The 26,112-nt window shown below is 58.1% G+C and overlaps 1 protein-coding gene across 6 annotated transcripts in view; it reads right to left on the bottom strand.

Annotated features, from left to right (window-relative positions):
• Nucleotides 1-26,112, bottom strand: part of EIPR1 (tumor suppressing subtransferable candidate 1) — a 74,722-nt gene that overhangs the window by 30,002 nt on the left and 18,608 nt on the right. The window contains exon 1 of one of the 6 annotated variants that reach the window (XM_013996366.2): nt 5,163-5,829. Within the exon in view, the coding sequence (XP_013851820.1) occupies nt 5,163-5,307 (145 nt within the window). The 5' untranslated portion in view covers nt 5,308-5,829. 6 annotated transcript variants of the gene reach the window in all.

Genomic DNA, 26,112 nt, shown 5'->3' with positions numbered 1-26,112 from the left:
AAGAAGGGAATTCAGTAAATTGCTAAACACAAATGTAACATAAAAATCAATTGACGTCAAATTTTCGAAAACAGGGGGTTCCCATTGTGGTTCAGTGGTTAATGAATCCGACCGGGGTTGCGGGTTCAATCCCTGGCCTTGCTCTGTGGGTTAAGGATCCGGCATTGCCGTGAGCTGTGGTGTAGGCTGCAGACCCAGCAACGATCCCGCATTGCTGTGGCTGTGGTGTAGGCCGGCAGCTGCAGCTCCAATTAGACCCCTAGCCTGGGAAACTCCCTATGCTGAGGGTGCAGCCCTAGAAAGACAAAAGACAAAAAAAAAAATTTAGAAAATAAAATTTGAAAAAAATTACCAGTCGAATTTAAAAAGTGAAATATCCAATAATATTTCAAACTAAAGATGTGCAAAATGAAGAATACTGCTGAAAGATACCAAAGACCTCATTAAAGGAGAGGTATACCATGCTCATGGATGGGAAGTTTACTACCGTAAAGAGTCTGTGAGCCCCCATCAAAGTTCAGTAGAAATCAACAGCCTGCTTCCTAAGTCCTAAAACTTCCATGGAAATGTGAGCCACCCGACAGCCAAGACAGCCATGCAGAAGAACCAAACTGATGGTTTGGCTGCAATCTGATATTTACTACTGATACACAGATAGATACACAGCCCAGAGAAAGAAAATGGAGTCTAGAAATAGACCTTCCAGAGACGGCTGCCTATTTACAACAAAATGCCATTTACTGGGGTGGACAAAGGATGGTCTTTTAAACAAAAGATGGTGGGTCAACTGTATATCCACAGCAAAAAACGAGCTGCATTCTACTGCACAACACCCCCCAAAACTAACTCTGGATACGCCGAAGATCATTGTGAGAAAGATAAAATAAAACAAATCTTTTCTAGAACACACAGTAGAACATCCTCCCAAACAGAATAAGCAAAGATTTCTTCATTGAGGCAGAAAAACCATTAATTACAAAGCAAAAGACTGATAATAACTTCGGCTCTCAGAAAGACACTGATTCAGAGTTCCCGTCGTGGCTCAATGGTTAACAAATCTGACTAGGAACCATGAGGTTGCGGGTTCAATCCCTGGCCTTGCTCAGTGGGTTAAGGATCCAGCATTGCCGTGAGCTGTGGTGTAGGTGGAAGACGCAGCTCGGATCCTGCGTTGCTGTGGCTCTGGTGTAGGCCAGTGGCTACAGCTCCAATTCGACCCCTAGCCTGGGAACCTCCATATGCCATGGGACCGGCCCTAGAAAAGGCAAAAAGACAAAAAAAAAAAAAGACACTGATTAAAAATGAAGCAAAACTGGGCGAAAATATTCAGAATACATATGTCTGTAACCAGATAAAGAGCTTCTGTCCAGAATATACAAAGAACCCTTATAACTTAGTAATACGATACATGACCCAAGTTTTTTAAGTGGAGAGAACAATGAATCAGACACTTCACAGAAGAAAACATATAAATGGTTGACAAGCACCAGAAAAAAATGCTAAATGACAACAATCGGAGGAATGCAAAATAAAACCAAAATGAGAGACGCGACCTGCCGGCCAGAAGGGCCGGACGCTGAGGTAAAGGCCATCACCACCCCAGGCGCGGGTGGCGACAGAGAGCGACCGCATCTCTCGAGGCTGCCGCGAAGAGCGTAAAGCAGTGCCAACGTCTGGACGGCGCTTTGGCAGGTGAGCATCCACTCACCAGGGGACCAGCAGCTCGAGTTCACCAGGAGAGACCGCCACAGAGAGTGGCTCGTTGGTACCTGGCTTTGCGACTCCCCTCCGATTCTGGCGGTTAGACCTGGCCCCAAGGCCAGAGTGTCCTGGTGATGGACGTAACTGCCAGAAGTCAGGGCGTAGCAATTAGCATAGTGACCAACCAAGGGTACAGGCCAAGAAAGGCCAACTGGCCAGAGACGACAGGAGACAGCACCCCACGGAGTAAAGCAGATGGCCCCCAACACGGCAGCACTGCCTGCCTCGTACGCACAGGCTCGCACACGCGAGTTCGAAGGGAAACAGGAGTTAGGAGCAGGGGCTGAGGGAGGAACCCCATTAAAAGTCATGATCCCTGGGAGTTCCCTTCGTGGCTCAGTGGTTAATGAACCTGACTATGATCCATGAGGACAGGGCTTGACCCCTGGCTTCACTCAGGGGGTCAAGGATCCAGCACTGCCATAAGCTGTGGTTGCAGGCACGGCTTAGATCCCATGTTGCTGTGGCTCTGATGTAGGCTGGCAGCTGTAGCTCCAGTTCGACCCCGCGGTTAGGGTGAGGGTTAGGGTTAGGAGTTAGGGGTTAGGGGTTAGGTTGGCCCCAGGATTCTGGTGAGTCACATGCCTTTTGAAAAGCTGCTCTGACCATGTTCTGGGCCCTGATGGATGGACCACAGGGCACCTAACCCTAACCCCAACCCAGTACACTGGGTACTTCCATAAACCGTGGGTGTGGCCCTAAAAAAGCAAAAAAAAGGAAGTCATGATCCTTTACCCAGGCCTGGTCTGAGCCCATTTCAGACCTGGAACCCACTGACGGGAACAGGGCCGGATGCCAGCAGTCGGGAACCCACCACACCAGGGCCGTGAGTGGTGAGGCGGGCCCCTGTCTGTCCCCAGAGACCTCCTGCTGCTCACCTGAGGATCGCAAGCGGGGCAGAGGGCCACACCCAGGCAGTGCAGGGCCCACTGAGCTCAACGTATCCCCTGTCCTCCTGCTAGACTGGGACACTTGGGGGTTGGGAAGTAAATGGACAAAGCCAGTCACGTGACCACTGGGCCTGCAGACTCGCCCGGCAGTACATCGTTTCGGTGGGACAGACAGCTGGAGGTGGGTAAGACGCCCACTGGCCCGTGGCCTGTGGTGGCAGTGGGTGGGAGCCTCAGAAGCTGCCCTCCCATCCCCGCCGTCAAGGGAGAGGGATGTGGGCCGCTTTAAGGATGAAGGCAGGCAGGCCAGCGGCCTGTTTAATCTCTGCAGAAAGCCGGGGTCCTGCTGGCCGACCGTGGGCTGCCATCAGCCCAGCAGAGGCGGAGCCCTGCTCACAGCGCGCTGCTGGACGCGGGGCTTTGTCAGAGCTGTTTCACGGGGCCTCAGGTACAGGACCTGTGGGCGCTGCCCCTCCAACCTGCTCCCTCACCCCCAAGAAAGAGGCCGGGGAACTGCCTGCTGTTGCGCAGGAGGAAACTGCGTGTGGTGTTGCCAGAGCCCTGCCGGCCCACCTGCCACCGCGATACAGTCCAACGCAGCTGGACGCCCAGCAGGTGGCACGCTGAGGCGCAACCTTGACCTCAGCAGGAGGGCAGGCGACACCCTGAGGAGGTCAGGACCGGCTGCCCGGAGGGGGCAGAGGTCCACTGGTTGGAAGACGGGGCACCGCATCCCACATCCTCCGTGGAGGTGCGATGCCTGGAGGCCTCCCCATTCTGGAGCCGCGCCCCACCCTGGGAGCACGGGGCCCGCCCAGCCCGGCGGCGTGGCCGGCTGCCTGCTGAGTGGGGCACAGGGCTCTGCTGCATGGCCAGGCTGGGACACGCGGTTTGGCAGACCTGCTGGTGGTAGAGACAGTACAGCCTCGGCTTCACAGAGGCCCCAGGGTTCTGGTGAGTCACACGCCTTTTGAAAAGCAGCTCTGACCATGTTCTGGGCCCTGATGGATGGACCACAGGGCACCAAGTGATGGAGTATCACTCCCGAGAAGGCTCGGTGGTAACCGCCAGGGCACGGAGGCGGGCAGGCCCAGGGGACACAGACCTCAGGCCACCCCCACCCTCAGTGCCCTCCTTCGCGCACACTGATGGCCAGTTAATTGCAGGGGGAGGAAGAGCCTGGGCTCTGAGCCTGAGGAGGGCGCGCTTGGGCAGGTGCAGCAACACAGCAGTGGCACAGAACAGCTGCACTCAGGGCAGCCAGGAAGGCAATGGGGGGGCACCGGTCAGCACCGTCCTCCCCCTCTGCACCCCCAAGGACAATGGCTGGTGGCCCGCTGGGCAGAGGCCAGCAGGAGGAAGGCGGGAAGATGAGACACAGGTCCGAGTCAGGCCCAGATGCTGCCCCCAAGGATGCAAATCACGATCAAAGAGTTAAATTAATAACACAAGGCCAGGATGGGCAGGTGCCTGAAGAGAGAGGCGGGTGACGCGTAAGAAACGAGGCGCCTTCCCTCAGGCAGAGGGAGGCTCTCAGGAGCAATGGACGCAGGGACGTGCTACGGTGGGATCAAGGGCCCAGGGACCTCAGAAAACAGAGAATGGCTGACAGGCCAAGTGGGATACAGTAAGGTGAGTTGGTTTTTGTTTGTTTGTTTGTTTTGGTCTTTTGAAGGGTGCACCCGCAGCATATGGAGGTTCCCAGGCTAGGGGTCAGATTGGAGCTGTAGCCGCCGGCCTGCCCCGCAGCCACAGCAACGCCAGGTCCAAGCCGTGCCTGTGACCTACACCACAGCTCACCGCAACGCTGGATCCTCAACCCACTGAGCGAGGCCAGGGATCGAACCTGCGTCCTCATGCATACTGGTCAGATCTGTTTCCTCTGAGCCACGACAGGAACTCCAGTGAGGTGAGTTAAGCCTCCAAGGACCAGCCAGGAAGGGCCTTTTTAGGAACAGATGAAGAGCGTGGAGGGCTGGCGACCTGAGGTCTGGCCACAGTGCCTGGCAGACAGAGAGAATTCAACCAATGCAAGGAACGAGGGGAGGCTCGAGTGTCCGCAGACACCAGGGATCATCCAGAGGAAGACCAGAGAGTGACAGAACTCAGCGCAGGCTGGAGGCGCCTGCCAACGTCCCCTTCCCTCTACGCGTGCAAAGCTGCAAAATTTGCTGAATCAGAGTGAGCTTTAGGTCCAAGGAATATGGTAGGCATTATCAGAAACTCTGCAAACCCTCGGAAGCAGACGAAATGGAAGGTAAACAGCACTAAATGAGAATCACTGGAGGTACACCCAGCGAGACATGCAAATTGGCTCTGAAACTCCAAGGATTTCCACATCGGCAGGAATCTCAACAGAGCCTTCAACACACACCCACCAGCTATCAAAGAAACCGAGGTGCTTTTAAGAAGGAAACCCGATCTTTAGAAGGAAAACTCTGTAATAACCACAGAGGCACTCCTCTTTGATCTCTGCGTTCAAAGCGCTCCTGAGGTTCACCTGCAACGTACCGGCCCGAGCTGAAGAAGCCCCGCTGCAGTGACCGGCCGCAGAGGGCAGGGTCGCGCCTCCACACCAGCCAAGCCTCCGGCAGGAATCACAGCCCTTCACCCACGGTGCACCCCACACAGGGGACTCCCCACCGCGCCCCTTCATCCTACAGCTGGGAAACCAAGGCCTGATGCCTTAACCACCCCAGCTCGCAGGCCTCACGCGCCGGGAGTCAGAGACAAGGTCAAGCCTCCCGACCCTGGCACAGCCCAGCGCTCCGGAAGCGGGGCTGCGCACTGCGTCTTGGCCAATTCGAGCTGGCCCGGCTCTTACAGGAAACAGCGCGCTAGAGGCACTCCGTGAGATAAAAAGACAATCGGGCACATGAATGGAAAAGGCACACGGAGGCTGCCAGCTGTCCCCCGCAGCGCCCGGGCTGCGGCAGGCTCAGGGCTCAAAAGAGATTACTGCCTTTCTGAGCCCCATCAGCCACTCCGGTTGGCTCCGCTAAAGGGCCAGCAGGGCCTGGCTGGGGACATAATCTTGTCCGAGGGCGCTGCGACTCGGAATCCGAGGGTGTTTTTAGAGATTTCTGCCGGCTCTGAGTCTGACACAGGCTGAGCAGAATGAAATGAGGCAGAATCCAGCTCCAGGAAGCAGCCGCCTGAGCAGGTACAACGTGGTGCGCCCACACTGAGCCCAGAGCTGTGCCCACAAACGCCGTCCTATACTGGCCTTGACCTTTAAATCGCTCCTGGAGAACACCCCCCGCAAAACCTGCACCTCCCGGCAGCGCAGGAAGGAGCCGGCAGGGAGGAACAAAGGGGAGGGCAGAGCCCTGCGCCTGAGAGGCCAAGAGGGATGGACAGGGAGACGGCACCGCAGGAACAGGCTCCCAGCTGTGATGGCGAGGGTGGATGGGTGGGGTCTGGCCGTGGGCTCCAGCGACAAGGTGGGGACAGGAAGGAAGTGCCGGCCAGAGAGGGCCAGCCCAGGGGCTCCAGCAGTGGAGACGAAAAGAGAGCGGGGCAGGTCCTCAGGCAGCCCCTGACCTGTGTGAGCAGCAGGACTCAGGTCTGGGCGGACACGTGCTCGATATCTGGACAGTGACCCACCCACGGTCTCATGAAACACCCTCAGCTGGCGCAGAATGGCCCGTGTCCCCCAAGACCCCAAGAGACGAGCTTATTTTTATTTTTCTTCTGCTCTCACTTTCAATGCAACTCCTTTCTTTCTTTTTGCTTTTTAGGGCAGCACCTGTGGCATATGGAGGTTCCCAGGCCAGGGGTCAAATCAGAGCTGCAGCTGCCGGCCTACACCACAGCCACAGCAACATGGGATCAGAGCCACGTCTGCAACCTACAGCACAGCCAGGGCAACACGGGATCCTCAACCCACTGAGCAGGGCCAGGGATTGAACCCGTGTCCACAGGAACACTGTGTCAGGTTCTTAACCCACTGGTGTGTTTAGGTTTCTAGCAGTTTGCCCCCGGCTGAAATATCCGAGAGGCCCTTCCATAAAAACACCCAATCAACACAATTTACACAAAATAATTCTGACTCTTCCCTGTGAACAGGGGCGGGAGGGGGGAAGGGTCTTTGCACGTGGAGCCCGGGGAGGCAGCACGGGGTCTGCGTGGCGTGGGGGGCTCAAGGCTGAGGTGCTGGCTCCTCACAGCAGGTGACCGTCCTCCGCTTCCGTCTCCCCAGTGGAGAAACGGGCACCCCTCCTGCGGTGCCCCCGCTCCTGAGGCCCGTCTCCGGGGACTCCAAGACAGCGACGTGAGACAGGAAATGGAACACACGAATTACACCGTCCGTGAGACAGGGTGACCCTGAGCCTGACGGCGAGCCTACAGGGGCTGTGCTCTCCAGGCGGGGCTGTAAACGGGGCCTTGCCACCTGCAGAGGCCCCTGCTTTCCAGCCGTGCGGGGGCTACGTCACACAGCACGTGGTCTGCGGGACAAAATGCCCCACCCTCGGCCCACGTCTCTGGCCCAGTTGCTAGAACCGCACTGCAGCTTGCAGTCGTTCAGCTAAACCCTGCAAGGAGCCTGTTCTAAGGAGGGAGGGGAGATGGACTCTGATTCTGCACAGTCCCTCCTGGGTCCCCATGGTTCAGGAATGATCTGAAACAGGAAAGGGCGTCTCGTGGCCCCTCTTTCCTTCCTGGTCTTCTTAACCCCAGGGGTGGGGAGGTAGGACTAGCCCTGATGCCCGAGTCTTCCTCGTTCCCCGTTCATCATCCATCTTACGCAAAAAATCCCCCTTTAAACCAGCTTAGCCTCTCAGCGTCCACCCCTGCATGCGTTCTGCACCCCGACCCTGGGTCTGAGGACAGGCCAAAAAGACCACTGACACCCCCCCGCCCAGTTCCCAGGGAACAGGACCCCGGCCTCCTCGGTGCACAGGTGCCCCCCGACCCCCTCAACCGCTCGGGCGGCACCTCTGAGATGAGAAGCAGCACAGGCCACAGACAGACAGATGGACAGACCCTCGGCTGACCGAACCTGACCCCGGGAGGTAGGGCTGTGTGGGCTCAGTACCGGACGAACCTATGGGAAAGAGAACTCAGGGTGTGGCTGCTGAATAATGAGCTCGCCTTTCAGGTCTGGGAAGCGTCCAGCCAGATTCTTTTTTTTTTCTTTTTGTCTTTTGTCTTTTCCCAGGGCCGCACCCGCGGCATATAGAGGGTCCCAGGCTAGGGGTCTAATCGGAGCTGTAGCTGTCGGCCTAGCCAGAAGCACAACAACCCCAGATCCGAGTCGCATCTGCGACCTACACCACAGCTCACGGCAACGCCAGATTCTTAACCCACTGAGCGGGGCCAGGGATCAAACCCACAACCTCATGGATGCTAGTCGGGTTTGTTAACTTCTGAGCCAAAACAGGAACTCCCACCATTAGATTCTATAGTGCAGAAGGCTCCCCCCACAATGCCTGGCCCCCGGCTGGTGCCGTGAACAAGAGCCCCCCCAGGCACAGGCACTGCGTCTACCACGCAGTAGCTGCAGGGGGGCATCCACCCCACATACAGACGGGAGACCACGGCTCTGGGGGGGGGCAGCCAAGCCAAGGATGCACCAAGGACACATCAGCAGGTAGGACCCAGCCGTGACGTCAGCCCCAAGCTGCTGAGTCCTGGGCCTCGGCGTGGGCCTGCCGGAGAGACACAGGGCTGCTTCCGCTGCGACTAAGCTCCCCATGGCCAGGGGCCTGGGTGACGCGTCTCCCCACCATCTGGAGACCTGGCCGCCACGGCACATGCTTGACTGTGTTTGCTGGGTGGGTGGAGAGGCGCTGCGCCCTGCCCAGCAGGGCATCCACTCCGGGGTGCCCACCGCCAGCCCGGCTCTCTGGTTTCCTGAGAGGTGATGAAAACCAGCTCCTGCCGCCTCCTCCCCGGGACTCTTCGCGCCAGCTCTTCCCACCTCGATGCCCACCGCATTCCTGCATCCTCACGGCCACGGCCGAGCCTGTCCTCCCAAGAAAGCCCTGGACACGTGGTCTGTGCGGTTTAAGGACAGGACCGAGCTGGCTTTCTAACCAGTGGGGGCCCTCCCGCCTCACGTTCCTGTGGTTAGAGGTGAGTCTGGGCAGTGAGGAGCGGGTGCCCGGGGAAGGAGCCGGCAGGAGAAGCCCGCCCGCTCCCTCGCTGGAAACCAGGGACGGTCCTTTCCAGTCCGTCTTCCGCTTCTCCTGAGGGGCAGGAGGGTCCTTTAACCTACACCCACCGTCTCACCCCAAAACAAAGGAGGCGTTCGAACGCTGGACGTGAGGCGGATTTGAGGAAGCTTTAGTAGTTTTGGAAATTTTCACTCAAGTTAACCAACTCCTGCGAGAGTTACTACGGGGTGAACGGACGACTGTGGGATGCCAAGTGTTGCCGCTGAGAGGGGCCTGCCGTCACTCCGCCTGCTAGTGTGCTGGGAAGGTTCTTTTGCTCCCGACTGGGAGGATCAAGCACATTCAAGTCGCTCATGGTGCAGGAACGTGACTGTAAAAAACAGAAAGTCCTTCCGGTTACAAAGCGGCCGCGGCTGTGGGCCTGGAAGGACAGATGCTGACCGGAGTCGTTGCCAAGCAACGGGCCGCCTCCCCAGCCCTCCCGCCCTCCCTCCCTGGGCCCCGCAAGTGTGGCTCTGGGACTTGTCAGCCAGGGTGGGATGGCAGGCACTTGCCTCGAGTCCAAACGTGCAGATCCCAGTGGACAGGGCCGACCTCTCACCATCTCAGAGAGAAGCCTCCCCTTTCAGCAGAAGCTTCTCAGACGCGGCGGGATGGCAGGGGCGCCCCCGCCTCGGGGCCAGAATCTGACACAGACACATCTTATTCCAGACTCCGCACTTACAGGAGGTCTGCGGGCAGGCGGGGGCTCTTCTCAAAGCAGGGGCCGTCCTCTCTCCAAATCCACAGAGGTCCTGCCGGCACGGCGTCACCCTGGCAGCCAGGCCACCCCTCCCAGGCCACCCGGTCCCTGAACGCAGGACCTGCTGGCGCGACCCCGGTGCCTCCACACCCAGCCTTGGCCCTCATTAAAAGCATCTTCCAAACCCATGATCCTCACGCGTGGCTCAGCTTTCTGAGCCCTCATTGCCCGCTTTGCCCTCTTCCAAGAGCAGAAGTGCTCTCTGAACGCGTCCACTGGCTGGGGCGAGGCGCGGGCACTCGGCTTCCCCGCTAACTGGCGGCCCCTCTGCTGACCGCCTCCCTGACCTCCGGGCGCTCGCTGCTGGCCACTCTCCAGCCATCGGGCCCTCTGCCTGTCTTCTGTCTGGCTCTCCCCCTGGTCAGAGTTTCAAAACAAAGGACGCCAGCCTCAGGATGTCCTCCCCTCTGGGCAGACAGGGGTGGGGGTGACACGACCCACAGACCCCAAGACACCCCCGCCACCAACGGTGGGAACTGGGGGAGGGGACAGAGGGACGGGAGGCCCTGGGTCCTCACCCCCCTCGCCTGGGCACCACGTGGGGCGCAGGAACCAGCCCCCTGCCCTGCTGTGTCTGCTTCCCACCCACTGCGGGCAGGGGCTGCAGGCCCAGGGCCCGGCCCCCACCCAAGGCCGGTGTCATAATGTAAGAAGTCCTTTTCTAAGTCCCAAAGGTTACTCGACGATGGCCCCTCGTAAAGTTGCAATTTTGCCCCTTACATGTGGTGGGGGATTGGGTTGGAGAATCAAGTTCCCAGGAATCTAAAACTTAAAAGAGAAAAGTCTTTCCCCCAAAACATGGCCCCAGCAATCAACTCTGCTCACACTTCGGGAGGAAGTTTTCCTAAAGGTTATTAATTATATTATTAAAGGTTATTAACTTGGGCTTTGTCACAGCTCGTGTCAGCGTCTGTACTGAGGTTAAGGGGCCCAGGGCCTGTCAAGGAGCAAGAGGATGGGTTTGGGGGCAAACGGGACGCAGGGAGGGAGGGACTGAGCGGGACCGCGCAGGGCAGCATGGCTGGGACGCAGCGGCGGCCGGGAGCAGCTAACCAACACGGGGATCCTGCAGGGTCCTTCTGCAACCCACGAGGCGAAGGGCCCCGGACCACGTGTGTCAGCAGGTACAGACATGCCCAGCTGACTGCCCGGGGCACAGGGGCACAGGCCAGGCCAGGCCAGGAAGAGAGAGAAGCCACCAGAGCTGGTGGACCGCTCCACGCTCCGGGAGCCAGCCCCCAGCTTTCCAACCAGGATGTAAAACAGGACTAAACTTTACCTTCGGCTCAAGCCCTGGAGTCCCCAGCCCTGGGGACCTGCTCACCAGCCTTCACACTGAGGGACAGGCTCCCGCAGGTGGGGGACACGGCTCACAGCCAGCATCACCACTCAGACACGTGGAGGTCAAGAATTCAATTTTTTTGTACTTGGGATTCACATCGAGGGAAAATGGGATGCTGGCTTAGGTGAACAGTGCACAGTTCATCACACACCTGGATGCCCTCTCGGGATCGGATCCTGCTAGACACCGAACAGTCATCACGTGTAATCCAGCTGCTTTCAAAAGGGGTTGGGAAAGATGGCTCCTTCCTAATGCATTATAATGGCGAGCAAAATAATATTATTTTAAAAAGAGGTCATACTTTTAAAATCATCTTATCTAAACACAATGCACCCTCTGCTAAGACAGTGGTTTTAGGAATAACCAGCGTGAGCCACACTCGGGGCAACGTACTGGAGCTGCACGTTGTGGTGGCGACGCAATGAGGCTCCTTCCACAGCCTCGCCTTTAATCCCCTCGACAGATCTGCCAGGTATCACCTTTTTATATTATAGCATTACTGTCATTTCATAAATAGCAAAACCAAGGTTCTGAAATATCAACCATTTTCTGGGCTTTCTGGGAGAGAATACAATTAGATACTATCACATGGCTGAGGGTGTGGCCAGGATGCAGACGGATCTCTGCCTGGCTCCAAAGCTGTCTGTGTCCTTGTCCTGCACCACCCAGGGGACAGTGCGGTGGCCCTGGGCCCCTGTGTCCTTCTCTGTGAACAAGGCTCTAGTTCTGGCTGCCTGCTAAAACCATGTGGGACACCTTAAAACTCCTGACGTCTGCCGCTACTGCAAAACCTCCTGGCTCCAGCTAAGGCCAGGTCCGGAGACCTGCACAGGGAATCAGGTGACCCTAGAGCTCGGCCAGGCGGCGGACCTGCCACTTCATATGCTAATGGTTGTCACCTTCAAGCAGGCCCATAAACTAGTCGCCCAGCAAAGACAAGTGCCTAAGGTGACCCAGATGCTCCTACGCCACCATGATGGGGGCGGAGGGGCTTTTCTCCACAGCTGCCCTACTGTGTGCGCCTACCACGAGCATTTTGACACGTAGGTGCCATCACTCCTCCTTTACAGCCCGCAATTCCGAGTCTCAGAGAACCCAAGAAACCTCCTCAAGGTCACACAGCCTCGTGGAGGGCTGGGGTTCAAACCCAGGCTGGTCTGACTCCGCCCTGCCTCCTGTGATGAACAGAAAACAAAAATGCCCTCAGCTGCAAACATAAGGCCCATTTCTTCAGAATGGATTACTACGCATTAAATGTCCCCCACCTTTGTATGTTGAAATCCTAGTCCCCAAAGTGATGGTGGGGGCTTGGGGGTCGCGTCTCGTGACGGGATCAGCCCCTGGAGGGCCACCCTCCCTTCAGCCGAGGACACCACCGAGGAGCCAGGAGCAGGTGCTCGCCAGACACCGAGCGGGCCTTGGCTGGACGTCCAGCCTCCAGAACTGTGGGAAACCAGCTGCTGCTGCTAACCGGCCCCCGCGCCTACAGTGCTGAGCTACGGCAGCCCCGGCGGGGTCAGACGAGGCCCCTCTTTCTTTTTATTATTAGGGTATAGTTGACTTATACCGCTGAGTCGGTTTCTGCTGGACGGAAGGGTGACCCAGTCATTCATACGTATACACACACATACGCACACACACGTTCCTTTTCTCACATTTCCATCATGTTCCACCCCAAGGGGCTGGCGAGAGCAGGACCTCACGGCTCATCCATTCTAAATGGAATAGTTTGCATCTACCGACCCCAACCTCCCGTCCCTCCCGCTCCCCTCGCCCCCGCTGGCAATCCTGTCTGTTCTCTGGGTCTCTGAGTCTCTTTCTGTTCATTTGGTTCTGTTCATTTGGTAAATAGGTTCATTTGATTATTTCTAAATATAATAAAATATAAGGCAGGCAGAGATGAGAGGGACCTGTTTTACAAAAAAAAAAAAAAAAAAAAAAAACCCTAAAGCTAAATATAAACCTCAGTGGCTGGATCTCAGAAAAAATAGCCATGAATAGGAGGGAAAAAGGTTTTTCCACATTAAACGAGAAAAGCCATTTCAAACCCAGAATATAAGACCCTCAGCTCAAAGGCAGAGGCTTCCAGCCGAATGAGAACTGCCGTCTGCTGCCACGGGCTGAGGCTCCCTGAGGCCGCTGCCACCCCTTGTCGAGGCGCCTTGGCTTCCTCTCCATCACGACCGCTGACAAACTACCCCAGCCCGAATCCACACACGCACAACGTGATTTGCTGAATGACGAGCTCAGAACATCCTGGTACCCAGAGCCCTGCCACCAGCCCCGGGGCCACCAGCGAGGCCCACCCCAATGGGGCCTCTCCCAGGGACGTTTGGCAGGTAAAGGGCATCGTGGCCTCTGGGTCAGGAGGAGGCTGCGAGGGGGCTCGCAGCAGGGCTGCAGGCACCCCAGGGGGCCAGCCTCGCGGTCCCGACGTGCAGACACCTCTGGGCTCCGAGGGGAGCGTGGGCAGCCTGGCCACGCGCACCTCAGCGGACCCCCCTCCCCCCAGCTCACTGCCCCTCCTCCTGGGCTTCCAGGGAGCGCGGTCCTCACGGGCGTCAGAGCAGGTGTCTCCAGACAGCGGGTGACGTTCTCACAGGCTCCAGGGAAGCCCTACCGCGCGAGGAGAAGTGAGTTGTGATTTTAAGGCAGTGACCAGGTCATCCTCACCTTTCTCACAGGCGACTTTGACCCTGCCCAGAACCCCGCCCGTCAGATGTCCTGAGAGCACCTGTAACGTGGTGCCAGGGGAACACAAGCCACGCTGCTCAGTAAGGTGTTTCTTCTTGGAGTTTAAGCCAATGAAATGGTGGCTATTTGAACATCGCAGACGCCAAACCCCTGAACAAATACCAACGTTAATAAGCCTTAGTTGAATCCAACATGAAATGATATACTCCCTCTACCACTTAAAAGGACCAATCAACAAGCAGTCACATGCAGGAAACATAGGGGGTTTTTGGGGGGGTTTGTTGTTTTTGTCTTTTTTGTCACTTGTTGGCCGCTCCCGCGGTGTATGGAGGTTCCCAGGCTAGGGGTCGAATCAGAGCCGTAGCTGCCGGCCTACCCCACAGCCACAGCAACACGGGAGCCGAGCCGCGTCTGCGACCCACATTACAGCTCACAGCAACACCGGATCCTTAACCCACTGAGCGAGGCCAGGGATCAAACCCGCAACCTCATGGTTCCTAGTTGGATTCGTTGAGCCACGACAGGAACTCCGGAATATTTTTTAAAACATAGGTAAAAATGAACTTTAGAGGAGTGACCGTGTTCATGGGCCCAGCGCCGGGCACAGAATGACGTTCCGCCAGCTCAGCTGACCTCAGATTTGGCCGAGACCTTGACTTCACCTACGACCTCAAGTAAAACTCCTAGCCTCTCAGAGTCCACATCTGCGAAATGAACACCCCTGGTTACCTGAGGCAGTTTCAAAATGCCACAGTGCTGTCGGGTCAGTTGCAGAGACTGTTTTCCCCACCACAGGTGCACCTGCCACCTGCACCCGGACGGTGGGGGAGGGTGCGAAGGCCAGGCTTGAGGGACAATCCCGCTAGAGCCCCCTCTGCGTTCCAGGCACCCTCGCCCCCACCCCCGCCCCCTCCTGGACGCCTTGGGGTCTCAGCCGAAGGCCCTACACACACGGCCTCCACTCTCACAGTCGTCCCTTCTCTTTCATGGCCGCACCCGCGGCAAATGGAAGCTCCCAGGCCTGGCACCGAATCTGAGCGGCACCTGCGGGAACATCAGATCTTTAATCCACGGGCCGGGCTGGGGATCAAACCGGCACCTCCACAGTAATCTGAGCTGCTGCAGCGGGATTCTTAACCCACGGAGCCACGCGGGAACTCCTCACAAGTGTCTTCTACTCGGTCCCCACGAAGCCTGCCGAGCCGTCACCAAGGGCCTGGGGCTGTCCTCCCTCACCCTTCCCTGTCCAAAGGTCAAGGTCAGACGGACTCTGAGCACTGACCCGACAGCCCATCACAGCCCCCGCCTGCCACACCAACTCCATGAAAAAAAAGAATCATCCAGAAACAGAACTGGGAAGCTGACCGACACCCACTGATTCCGGGATTATTATTTAAGGACGTATTTCAGGACTGTCCCTGCCGCACCAACACCTGATGACCCAACATTGTGTTTGTGAGGCAGGGGTCACCAGGGCACACCTGCGACAAAGACACACCTGCCAGGTTACGAACGCGGAGCGAATGACGAAGCCTGGAACCCCAGCGCTGATGGCAATTCCTGCAGCTGCCCAGAGCGTCCTCTGACTGCCTTTCATGAGGAGAAGGTGCACTGGAGTCTGCAAAGGGGGTGCTGCAGGCCCGCCCTGAGGAGTGCGACGGGCCACCCAGCCGGGGACAGGCAGCAAGGCAGGTCTCCAGGGCCTCCGAAAGTGCAGGGGCGAGGCAGCTCCTGGGACAGGCAGGGGCCAGTGCTCACCGGGGACGGGGACGTGCGGGTCTACTCGGTGTAAGAGGACAAACCACCCCGTTTGTAAGCACCCCTTCTGGGATCAGCAACTCAGTTCCCAGCAAGACGAAGCAGACGGCCAGGAAAACGCCTCCGGCCTCAACAAGCTGGAGAACAGGCCCTGCCTGTGGATGGCCAGGGGACAGCCCCGGGAACGTGGGGACTCTCCCAGCCAGGCTGCTGGGTCCGGGGACGCGCTGACTGCCTCCAGCTGCACCTCGTAGTCACTCCTGAACTGCCAGCCTGAACACAGCTGCCGGGCAGGTGCTTCTATCCCCGTAAGTTAGGTCGACAAGTCACACCGCTTCCCTCCAATTCAGACTGGCCACATGTAGGCTCAGAGTGACAGCCATAACAAGAAAGTTATGGTGGAGGAATCACAAATGAGCTGCAATCTCGGGATACTCAAGTGCACCTTATAAAATGTCTGGGGTGATGGGGGAGGTGGGTGGACGGGGAGTCTGGGGTTAGCAGGTGCAAACTATGACATTTAGAATGGATGAGCAATGAGGTCCTGCTGGACAGCACAGGGAACTCTGTCCAGTCTCCTGGGACGGACTGTGAAGGAAGAGAATATTTAAAAAAAAAAAAAGAATATATAGATATGTATGAGGGTCACCTTGCTGTACTGCAGATATTGACACAACATTGAAAATCACTATAATTTTCAAATGAATGAATAAATAAAAGCTCTCGAGTGTTGGAGGCGGCAGGCGTTTCCCTGAGGAACACAAGGGAATAAAAGCGACGGCAGGGACTCGGTCTGAACTCACTCTGGAACCAGAGCGGGAGGCGGGAGGTGGAGCGGCAGCTGCTGAGGGCCTGAGGGGACCTGCACAGGGGCTCGGGGGCCACCAGGTGCAAGAAGGCCCACGAGTACTTCATAACAGGGCCCCCGAGACTACACAGCCTGGGGCAAAACCCCCAGAGTTTTGAAAGGGAAGGGACACAGTCACTTGGGGGGCTCCAGATCCAGCCGTGTGAAGGCCTGTGGACACACAGCACAGGGAACTAACTTCCCTGAGCTCTGCCAGCCCTGAGTGTGAGGCAGGTGCCAGCAGGGCATCTGGGGGTCAACGGGGGACCTGCGCGTGGAGGGGGCCCTGCCTGCACCCTGCAACCCCTGGAGAAGCACGACCTTGCAGCCCTCGGGAATCACAAGAAAAGCTGCCTTAAGAGAAGAAAAATAAACATCAACAATCTGGGGAGTTCCCTGGTGGTGCAGCAAGTTAGGACACAGCACTGTCACTGCAGTGCTCAGGTCACTGCTGTGGCTCAGGTTCGGTCCGGTTCGGGGAGAGGGAAGGCCTCCCGTCCCACACCCCTTGCCACGTCCCCTCGCCCCGCCCGGCCCTGGGGGTTTCTTTCTCTAAGCAGCAGGGCCTCCTTCTCAGCAGCGATGGCTGCAGGAGGCTGGTCCGACAGCGTCCGTTAAATGACAGGCACTGGACCAAGGGACACGGAGAACCAGGGACGTCGAGGGGGAGGAGGGGCGGGTCTGGGCCACGGCCAAGGGGTCACCACCCGGGGAGCTGGCGCCAGTTCCGGGCAACGTTGCCATGGGGGCCGGGCCTAGGGCTGACCCCCACCCAGACATGAGCTCTGCCAGGGACAGAGTCTCCTCCAGACGCCGGCACTGACAGGTGGGAGCCTGGGTGGCCTGGCAAGGACAGCAAAGGGCCATGTCTCCGGGTCCTGACCTGCAGGACTGGCATCGGAGCTGCAGGTGCACTTCAGGTGTGAGCTACCAAAGCCGCCTCCTGCCGGGGACCTGCTTCCACCTGTCACCACGACCCCCTTCCCCAGAGCTGGCAGCTCTGCAGCCGCCGCACCTGCCACAGTGGGGCTCCTGCTGTCCCTGCACGGGGTCCCCACTGGTCTTGCACAGGGTCCCTGACCCCAGGGAACTGGAAACCTGATCAATTTCCACGAGGGGAAAGGCGCCTAATAACCTAGGATCCCCCACTCGCAGGAGGCTGTTCAGAAGGTGGTGAGCAGCCCCAAGGAAGGCAGGTGTCCCTGCTGATTTCCGAGTGCCAGTGTGAGACACACTTAAGGCCACAGCCTCGGATCCCGGAAGAGCCTCGCCCTCTGCTGGCGAAGCGCACATCCCAGCCTGTGGCCTGACAGCGCCCGCTGGCTCAGAAGGGCTCCAGTTAGGAAAAGAGAAACGGCTGCCACTAGTCATTAGCAAGGATGAGGCCCAAATAAATGGCTGCTGCACGTTTGCAAGTGGGTATTTTCTATGGTCCTACCTTCGAATTCATTGACTCTTTCCTCTATAACATTCAATCTATCCAATCCATCGAGTCGTTTCAGTTTTTTTGTTTGTTTGTTTGTTTTGTCTTTTTAGGGCTGCACACGTGGCATATGGAGGTTCCCAGGACAGGAGTCAAATCAGAGCTGCAGCCGCCGGCCTACACCACAGCCACGCCAGATCCGAGGCTCATCTGCGACCTACACCACAGCTCACGGCAGTGCCGGATCCTTAACCCACTGAGCGAGGCCCGGGATCGAATCTGCATCCTCGTGGATCCTAGTCGGGTTCCTCACCACGGAGCCACGACGGGAACTCCTGAGTTTTACTCTCGGTCTTCATGGTCGTCAGTGACAGGACTGCCACTTGGTTCTCCGCTTTCTCCTGTCCCTTTCCTTCCCTTCGTCTGGGTGGCAGCCCTGGGACAGGGGAGCCCCAGCCGCCCCCTGTGCACACAGCCAGGGGCATCCACCAGGCTGGGGGTCAAGCCGATGACCACGTCTGTGGGAGGACGGGACGAGGAGCTATTTGGACCTTAGAGGTGCACTGTTAGCGCAGAACGAAGGGCAGAGGTCAGGGGTCACTGAAGACTGACCACAGCAGAGAGGTGTTTGTCACGTTTTTCCCCTGAGCCTGAAGAACACAAGCGGTTTCGGAAGAAGAGGGTGTCTGGGAGTCTGTAAAAGTCACTCTTCCTAATGTTCTGGTTGGAAAGAGCAGAAATACTTTAAGTCCTCAAAGCTCTTACATGTCTTGATGATTTAAAAACAGCAAATTAACCTGAACTTCAGGGCAGGTCTGTCCTGTGTTACACAGAACACGTCAAAATCTGCGGGTCCACCTGCCCTTGGGTGCGACGTCTCTCCTGAGGACAGAAGTATTTTAAATGTTTCTATCCATTCGCCTTTGGCACACTGCTAAACTCTTTATGGTCCTCTCCCCCACAAAGCATGGGGTTTTTTCTTTTCCAGATAAACAAATTGGCCTGGTCTTCCACCCTCTAGAGGAGATAATCACTGGGCGGGGGCGGGGCGGGGGCGACGTGCCCTTGGAACCTGGAACGCGGTGTGTCACCTGCAAGGCCCTGAGCACTGAGCTCCCTGAGCCTCTGCTTTCGTACTGCTCAAGTGGATCTGGGAGGACGTCTACACAGCACACTACCGGAAAGACCACCCGAAGAGCTCGGAGGTGCGTGGGACATGTGGGAGAGGCTCTCTGCCTCTGGGGCTTTCGGAGCTGAAGGACCAGCTCTGGAGTTGCGCACTCTCAGGTCAGACTGGCTCTCAAAACGTAACATACAGCTCTTTAAATACACTAACTGCTGATCGTTTATCTTTTAGTAACTCTTCGCTCAGTTTACTAGTTCTTTGGATGAAGAATCTGGGATCTGAAAAGTGTAAGGATGTCCACAGGTTTTGCAAGACCACACAGGTCTTATCCCATCCAGATGGGGCCTCTCCATCCAGAACCTGGTCAAGGAGTCTGTTAGAAACAAGGTTATAAAGCAAGATTCCTACTGATTCTTCTTTCATGACCAAAGAGAAAATGCGTGCAGAGACCCCAACTTCTTCACAGTGCCGTAATTTGGTATGAAAGCAACCTGGCCGCTCTGGGGCAGGCTGGTGACCAGTGGCAGGAGTCAGACAGCGTGGCCAACCCAACCCAGTGCACTTCCAGCAACTTGGGATCGGAAGTGACCCAGCGCTGAACAAAGGCTGAGACGTTAAGGACAGACAGTGTTCCGCAGGGTCTGTTTTGCTGGGGGCGGGTGAACTGCAAACACTCCCAGGAGTCAGGACTCAGTTTGTTCACACTTGAAACACGTGGGAGGCAGTCACGTGTTTGTATCTGGAAACAACCTGACGTTCCCGAAGGTTCCCTCCTTTCTCCGCTCACTGATTTCACCTGAGACTTGAGCGGGGGCAGGCCCTCCGCCCGTCCAGGGGCCGGCGGCCGGCGTGACACGGGACCTGCAGGAACTGAACCCCGGCCCTCAGCGTGGGTGCACGTGCCCATCGGCATCTGCTGGACATCTCCGGGGACAGTCTCCCGTCTCCCCCAGGGGAGGTCCACCCGGTCCCTGGTCAAGCGGTGGGTCTCCTGCGACAGCTGCTGAGCCTGCTGGCCCCGCAGCTCCACCGGCTGGCCGGGAGCGCCCCACTCTGGCCACAGCACAGCCGTTCCCTCTTTTCGAAACCAAAGGCGAGCTCTGGGCCTCCGGGTTCTGCTCCGTGAAACGAGCCGGGGCCACTGCAGGTCCTCTCCTCCGCCCTGCGTGTGCCTGACCGCCAGGCCCTCCCAGCCACCCACCCCCTCCGCGTCGGGGACAGAGGCCAAGCTGACACGGACGCTTGAGGAAGGAAGACCCGTGTCAGGCCATGTCCTTGCCAAGGGGAGGACGCTTCATTCCAGGGCAGAGGGCACCCCAGACCCAATTATGGCCTGTTTCTGGGGCTCCTCCCAGAGACCCTTACACTGCAGTGCATTTTCCCTGATTCGCCCAAATGCGAACCTCTGCCACTCGGTGCCTGCGCCCCCCGCACCCCCACCCCGTTCTCAGGACCTGCCCCCTGTTCTCAGCGGGTATTTTTAACACACTATGAAACCTGAAGCTTTGTCCCAGACTTACTAGTGAAGCCCCCGGATAAGGGGGGCAGCCCCCCCCCCCAGGATCCCATGGAGTCCCGACTCCAAAGCCAGGAGCTGGACGTGAGGAGCCCAGCCGGCCGCAGCCCCCGGAGCGGCCACCGGTCCACGGGGCAGAAAGTGCCACTCAGAGAACTTGAGGTCCAGACACTCGGTCAGCCGAGGGGAGGGGCAGTGTCCGCCGCGCCCCTCGCTCCACACAGCCCGCACTCGGGGTCCCCGGGAAGCAGCCTCCAGGACCCTGACTCCTGCCCAGGCTGACTGGCAGGAGGAAGCAGGACGCCCCCGGTTCAGGCCCCGCCGCCCCCGTGCCTCCCGCCAGGCCCTCGTCCGCTGCCCCCTCCTCTTCCTCTGGCTGCTGGGGGCAGCCTCTCCTTTAGCACCGGGTCCACTCCCTGGGGGCTTCATACCCCTGATAGCCAGAGCTGCGCCTAAAACTGGGGGCCCCAAGGAGCACTGCTGAGGGAACAGAGGGACGAGAAGGGCTTGGGCAGGCGGAGGGCCGGGCAGGACCAGGGGAGCACGCGGACGGCCGCCTTCCTGGCCCCCACTTCCCCTCCTGCCTCCCCCGCCAAGGACTAGCTGGGGATGAACCGAAACTGACAGCCGGGCCTGCCAGGGCGCCCGCGACAGCTCCGACAGCTCCGGGCAGGCGGGACACAGCCCGTTCCAGGGTAACCCCTCGCGAGGATGCCCGCCTCAGACGCCAAGGAAGGGCTGTGTGATGGTGACAGACGGCGGAAAGGCTGAGTCTCACCTCCCGCCCCATCTCCCCAGAGCCCAGGGGCCGAGGGAACGTGGGAACGGTGCGGAGTCCTCGGGGCTCCCTTTCGCTACACACCCCGCCACAGCGCTCTTCCAACACACGCAGCCTGGTGCAGGAGGTGGAGGGGGCGGGGGCTAGGATGAGACCGACTGTGACAGGCAGAGACAGGAGGAAGAATGCTTGAGGCAGAGGGATCAGCCTGAAAATCAGCCAGAGAACTGGCCGAGTGCAGGGGGTGCGAGCGGAGACCTGGGCGGCCGTGCAGTGGGACTGGAGGGCAGCTCCCAGAAAACTGTACCATAATCCCGTAATGACATTCCCGGCCCCACACGGACGTCTGGGGAGGCTCAGGGAGGGTCCCTAACTGCTCCAGGTCCAGGGGACAAACTGAGGCCAGGACAAGTCCCACTGCACCAACCAGAAAGGAGGCGGTGCTCTGGGTGGGTCCCGCAGCTCCGCAAAGCAGAGCCGAGAGGCGCACCTGGCTTTGGGGGATGAGCTGCAGGAGTCCAGGGGGAAGCGTCAGGCTGAGACCCAAGGGCCCGCACTGTGGCCTGGGCAGGAGACAGGAGAAAACGGGCTCTGGGGGCAGCGCAGGGAGGGGGAGACCTCTGACGGCACCCAGGGTCTTCATCAGCAGGTGCCCCCGGGCCCCCTGGCTGCCTCCCACTCCCACCCCCGCCACAGTCTCAGCAACAGCTCGGGCTGTCCCCAAATGTCGAGCCTGGTCAATGGGCCCGGGAGGACTCCGCTGCCAGCCGTCCTGAGCTCGCCGTCTCCGGGAGGGCGCGGTAGAGGCGGCATCTAGGTGCCCGCTGCTCCGTCAGCCCCTCCTTGTTCTCATCCCCTGAGGACCCTGCGCTGCATGATCTGCAGTCTTCCTGACACTTCGCCTCCCTCTGCGGAAAAATCCAACCCTGTCCTAAGCTGGGACACTCTCTCCTCAGCGGGGGCGAGATCGAGTCCACACCGGCAATAGCAGCTGCCACTCACCCTCCGCTCGCGGTCACCCGTCACGTGGAGGCCTCCTGAAACGCTACCTGGCCACCGCCCCCATCTTCTTTTATTCTCCGTCCTGGGTTCACCTTCATTATTTTTTATTGTTATTATTTTTAAAGCGCATCTTTAAGTCCTTCTGAAATTCCACCAGCGTGTTGAGATTTTTCTCCTCTTCAGGGCACTTGCAACCACCTTTTTTAAAGACTGTTTTCGCAGGGTTTTCTACCTGGGGAGCAACATGAATGACAGGACAGAGAGCACGGCCTCCGGAGCCCTTGGTGTCACAACCCCATCCTCTATCCCCTCCCGACCCTTCCTTTCAGGGCTACTCCCCACGCCCGGCCTGGGCCTGAAATGCCCTCCACCCGGGGAGTCCTGCTTTTCCTGGGGACCCAGGGCGCAGGCGTGGTCACCGCCAGGCCCAGCTGTCCACAGATGCTGCACTGGCCCGTGGCCCCTCCAGCATAGAACGCTCATCCTGGGCCCCAGCACTTGCCCCGCCCCCTCCAGCCCCCACCCCTCCAGGCCCCGCCCCTTCAGCTCTGCACCTCCCGCAGAGCCAGAGGAGGGCGGAGCGGGGAGTCTTCCCACCCCCACCCTCTAGCCACACCCCAAATGGCTCACGGTGAGAGTCTCATCAGAATTGAGGGGGCTGCGAGGTCTCACCTGCTGCCAAAACCACCGGGCAAAGCACAAAGCACGTGACCTACTGTGCCGCCTGGCAGGTGGGCGGAGGACTGTGCTGAGGGAGGGAGGCTGGACCCCCACCATTCGTCGGAGGACCTGCTCCAGAAGCCCTCCGCAGACCTCCCACATAAATAATGCATCAAAGGATCCACACTCCTAGTGGCTGAACTGCATCCCCCAAATTCACATGCGGAAGCCCTAGCCCCCAGCTCCTCCAGGTGTGGCCCTGTCGGCAGCCGGGGCCTCTATGGAGGTGATGACGGTCAGGGGAGGTCCCACCAGCACCAGCGTCCTCATAAGAAAAGCCACTTGGAGCACAGCTGGCATCGTGGGACAACCAGGCAGGACCGGAGAGGAGCTGGCTGTGGCTGCTGGGGCTCAGGCCGGAGCCCTGGGCCATCAGGGACACATCTGTACCTCTGTGTCTGTCCCGGAGACCAGAGCAGGCGCCTCCCTCCGTGCAAGGTGCACAGCAGGGCGGAAGGAACCACCTCACAAAGCCAGGCAGCTGAGGGCCCCTCCCCGCATCTCCAGGGCATAGGCACGGCGGAGGGCGGGGGCCAAGGACGCAGAGCGGTCGCCAGGCCCAGGAAGCGCAGAGAGACAACACAACACGTCTGGGGCTGAGGGAGGAATCTGGCACAGGGCTTTTTACAGTTTTACTGGAAAAATTAATTCAAATTGGGCTCCGGGTAAGCACCCCCCGGCGGCCCGAAACCTGGAGAAAGGGCCGTAAACAAAGTGCACTGATAAATGACAGGGTATTAAGCTGTGAGGACGCGTCCGGTGGGCGCCCCGGGGACCCGGTCTTATTTAACATCTTCATTAGCGACCTGGAAGGAGCAGTAAACGGCACATTAATTAAATTTCCAGATGAGACTAAATTTGGAGGTGCTGCAGAAAGTCAATGAGGACAGAGAACGATACAGATGGGATCCAAAGAGGTTCGTTACAAGGGTTAGAGACATCCAGGATGCCATCGCAAAAAAGAAGCTAATGAAAAACTTCCCCTAATTCTGGAATTCTATCCGATGTCTATCAGATGCCTGGATAAGAACAATGCATAGAGTTCCCTGGTGGCTAAGCAGGATAAGGATCTGCCATTGCCCCTGCTGTGGCACAGGTTTGATCCCTGGCCTGGAAACTTCTGCATGCCATGGGTGCGGCCAAAAAAGCCCCAAAACCCAAAAAAACAAATGAAACAACAATGCAGGTGGCCCATGTTGCCTGAACTCTCACTGCCCAAGACCTCAGTGCCAACAGGCAGGGCTCCAAGGGAGTCAGCAGTGCGCAGAGGGGCCCCTGCAGCCGGAACGCTCTTCACCTGTAATTCGAGAGTCGGAGGCCAGAGAGTTCCCGCCATGGCACAGTGGAAACGAATCCAACTGGGAACCATGAGGTTGCGGGTTCGATCCGTGGCCTTGTGTAGTGGGTTAAGGATCTGGCCTTGCCGTGAGCTGTGGTGTAAGATGCAGATGTGGCTCAGATCTGATGTGGCTGTGGCTGTGGTGTAGGCTGATCGGACGCCTAGCCTGGGAACCTCCATATGCCGCAGGCGTGGCCCTAAAAAGCAAAAACAAAACAAAACAAAACAAAAAAAAACTCGGAGGCCAAAACAGACTCTGGTAACACAGCACCTGGTGCCTAGAGGAGTGATGCCAGAGGACGGGGGACACCTGGGGCAACGAAATGCTGGGTACAAAACGTCATCCGTTCCCCAGAGAGGTCACGAGGGCCTGCATTAAGATCTTTGCTCTCACTGGCCTCCAAACCCCAATATTTGAACGTTACAAACATCACTCTGGGAGCTCCCTGGTGGTGTAGGGGTTAGGATTTGGCCCTTTCACTGCTATGGCCCAGGTTCAATCCCTGGTCTGAGAACTGAGATCGCACATCAAGCTGCTGCACACCTCAGGGAAGGGAGGAAGGGAGGGAGGGAGGAGGGAGGGAAGGAGGGAGGAAGTTAGAAAACGTCACTCAAAAGGGAGGAACATTATTCCTCTATTCTTTTTTTTTTTTGTCTTCTAGGGCCGTTCCTGCGGCATATGGAGGTTCCCAGGCTAGGGGTCGAATCGGAGCTGTAGCCACCGGCCTACACCAGAGCCACAGCAACGCGGGATCCGAGCCACATCTGCAACCTACACAACAGCTCACGGCAACGCCGGATCCTTAACCCACTGAGCAAGGCCAGGGATCGAACCTGCAACCTCATGGTTCCTAGTCAGATTCGTTAACCACTGCGCCATGACGGGAACTCCGAAAACATCTTTATGAGAAAGAATATTTACAAAATCCTCGCCCCGGAAACAACATCCTTGAAGCCTCAAGCCTGCGGGTCAGGTGCTCTGGAACCACGCTGTGCAGATGCAACCCCGGCTCCGCCGCTAACAGAGCCGCCAGCCCGTTCATCACGGTAGCAAAGTCCTGGCTGGAAAGGGCGCTAAGGGCAGATGAAAGGGGACAACCAGGGAGCCGCGAGCTCACTGCAGCACGACCCGCAACAGCCAAGACGCGGAGGCCACACACGTGCCCACCGACGCGGGCACAGAGGATACGGTGTACACGGCGGAGTATCACTCAGCCAGAAAAAGACGGAAACGTGCCGTCAGGACCTTGTGGGCACGACGCCAAGGAAATGAGTCAGAGGGAGAAAGACAAGCACTGCATCATACGCGGGATCGGAGAAAAACAAGCTCACAGAGAGCAGAGGGGAGGCCACCAAGGAGGCGGCAGGCGAAGGGGGTCAAAGGGACGACTCCCTCGGAGTTCCCGTCGTGGCGCAGCGGAAACAAATCTGACTGGTATCCGTAAGGACGCAGGTTCAATCCCTGGTCTCCCTCAGGGTTAAGCACCCGGCATTGCTGTGAGCCGTGGTGTAGGTCGCAGATGCGGCTCAGATCCCGTGTCCCGAGTTGCTGTGGCTGTGGTGTAGGCCGGCGGCTACAGCGCCCATTCAGCCCCTTGCCTGGGAACTGCCATGTGCCGCAAGAGGTACAGCTCCTAGCTCAGAGACAGCAGGTTCTGGGGACACAACTCCAGCACAGTGACCGCGGTGCTGTGCTGTGTGTAGGAAGAGTCCCTAAGAGCGTTTCACCACCAGAAAAACGACTGTAACCACGAGGCGGTGGGTGTTAACTGTGGTGGCCATTTCGCAACCCGTTCGTGTGTGAAATTGTTACGTGGTACACCGGAGACTGATGCAGTGGGTTTTGGTCTCGTCTCTGTCATTTTATGCCTGTGGCATATGGAAGTTCCCAGGCCAGGGATGGAATCCAAGCCACAGCTTCGAACCCACACCTCCGCAGCAACCCGAGGCACTGCATCCTAACTAATGCAATGTTGCCTGTCAATCATGCCTCCA

The sequence above is a fragment of the Sus scrofa genome, chromosome 3 (assembly GCF_000003025.6).
Source record: "Sus scrofa isolate TJ Tabasco breed Duroc chromosome 3, Sscrofa11.1, whole genome shotgun sequence".
Taxonomy (NCBI): Eukaryota; Metazoa; Chordata; class Mammalia; order Artiodactyla; family Suidae; genus Sus; species Sus scrofa.
This window is presented reverse-complemented; position numbering and strand designations above follow the sequence as displayed.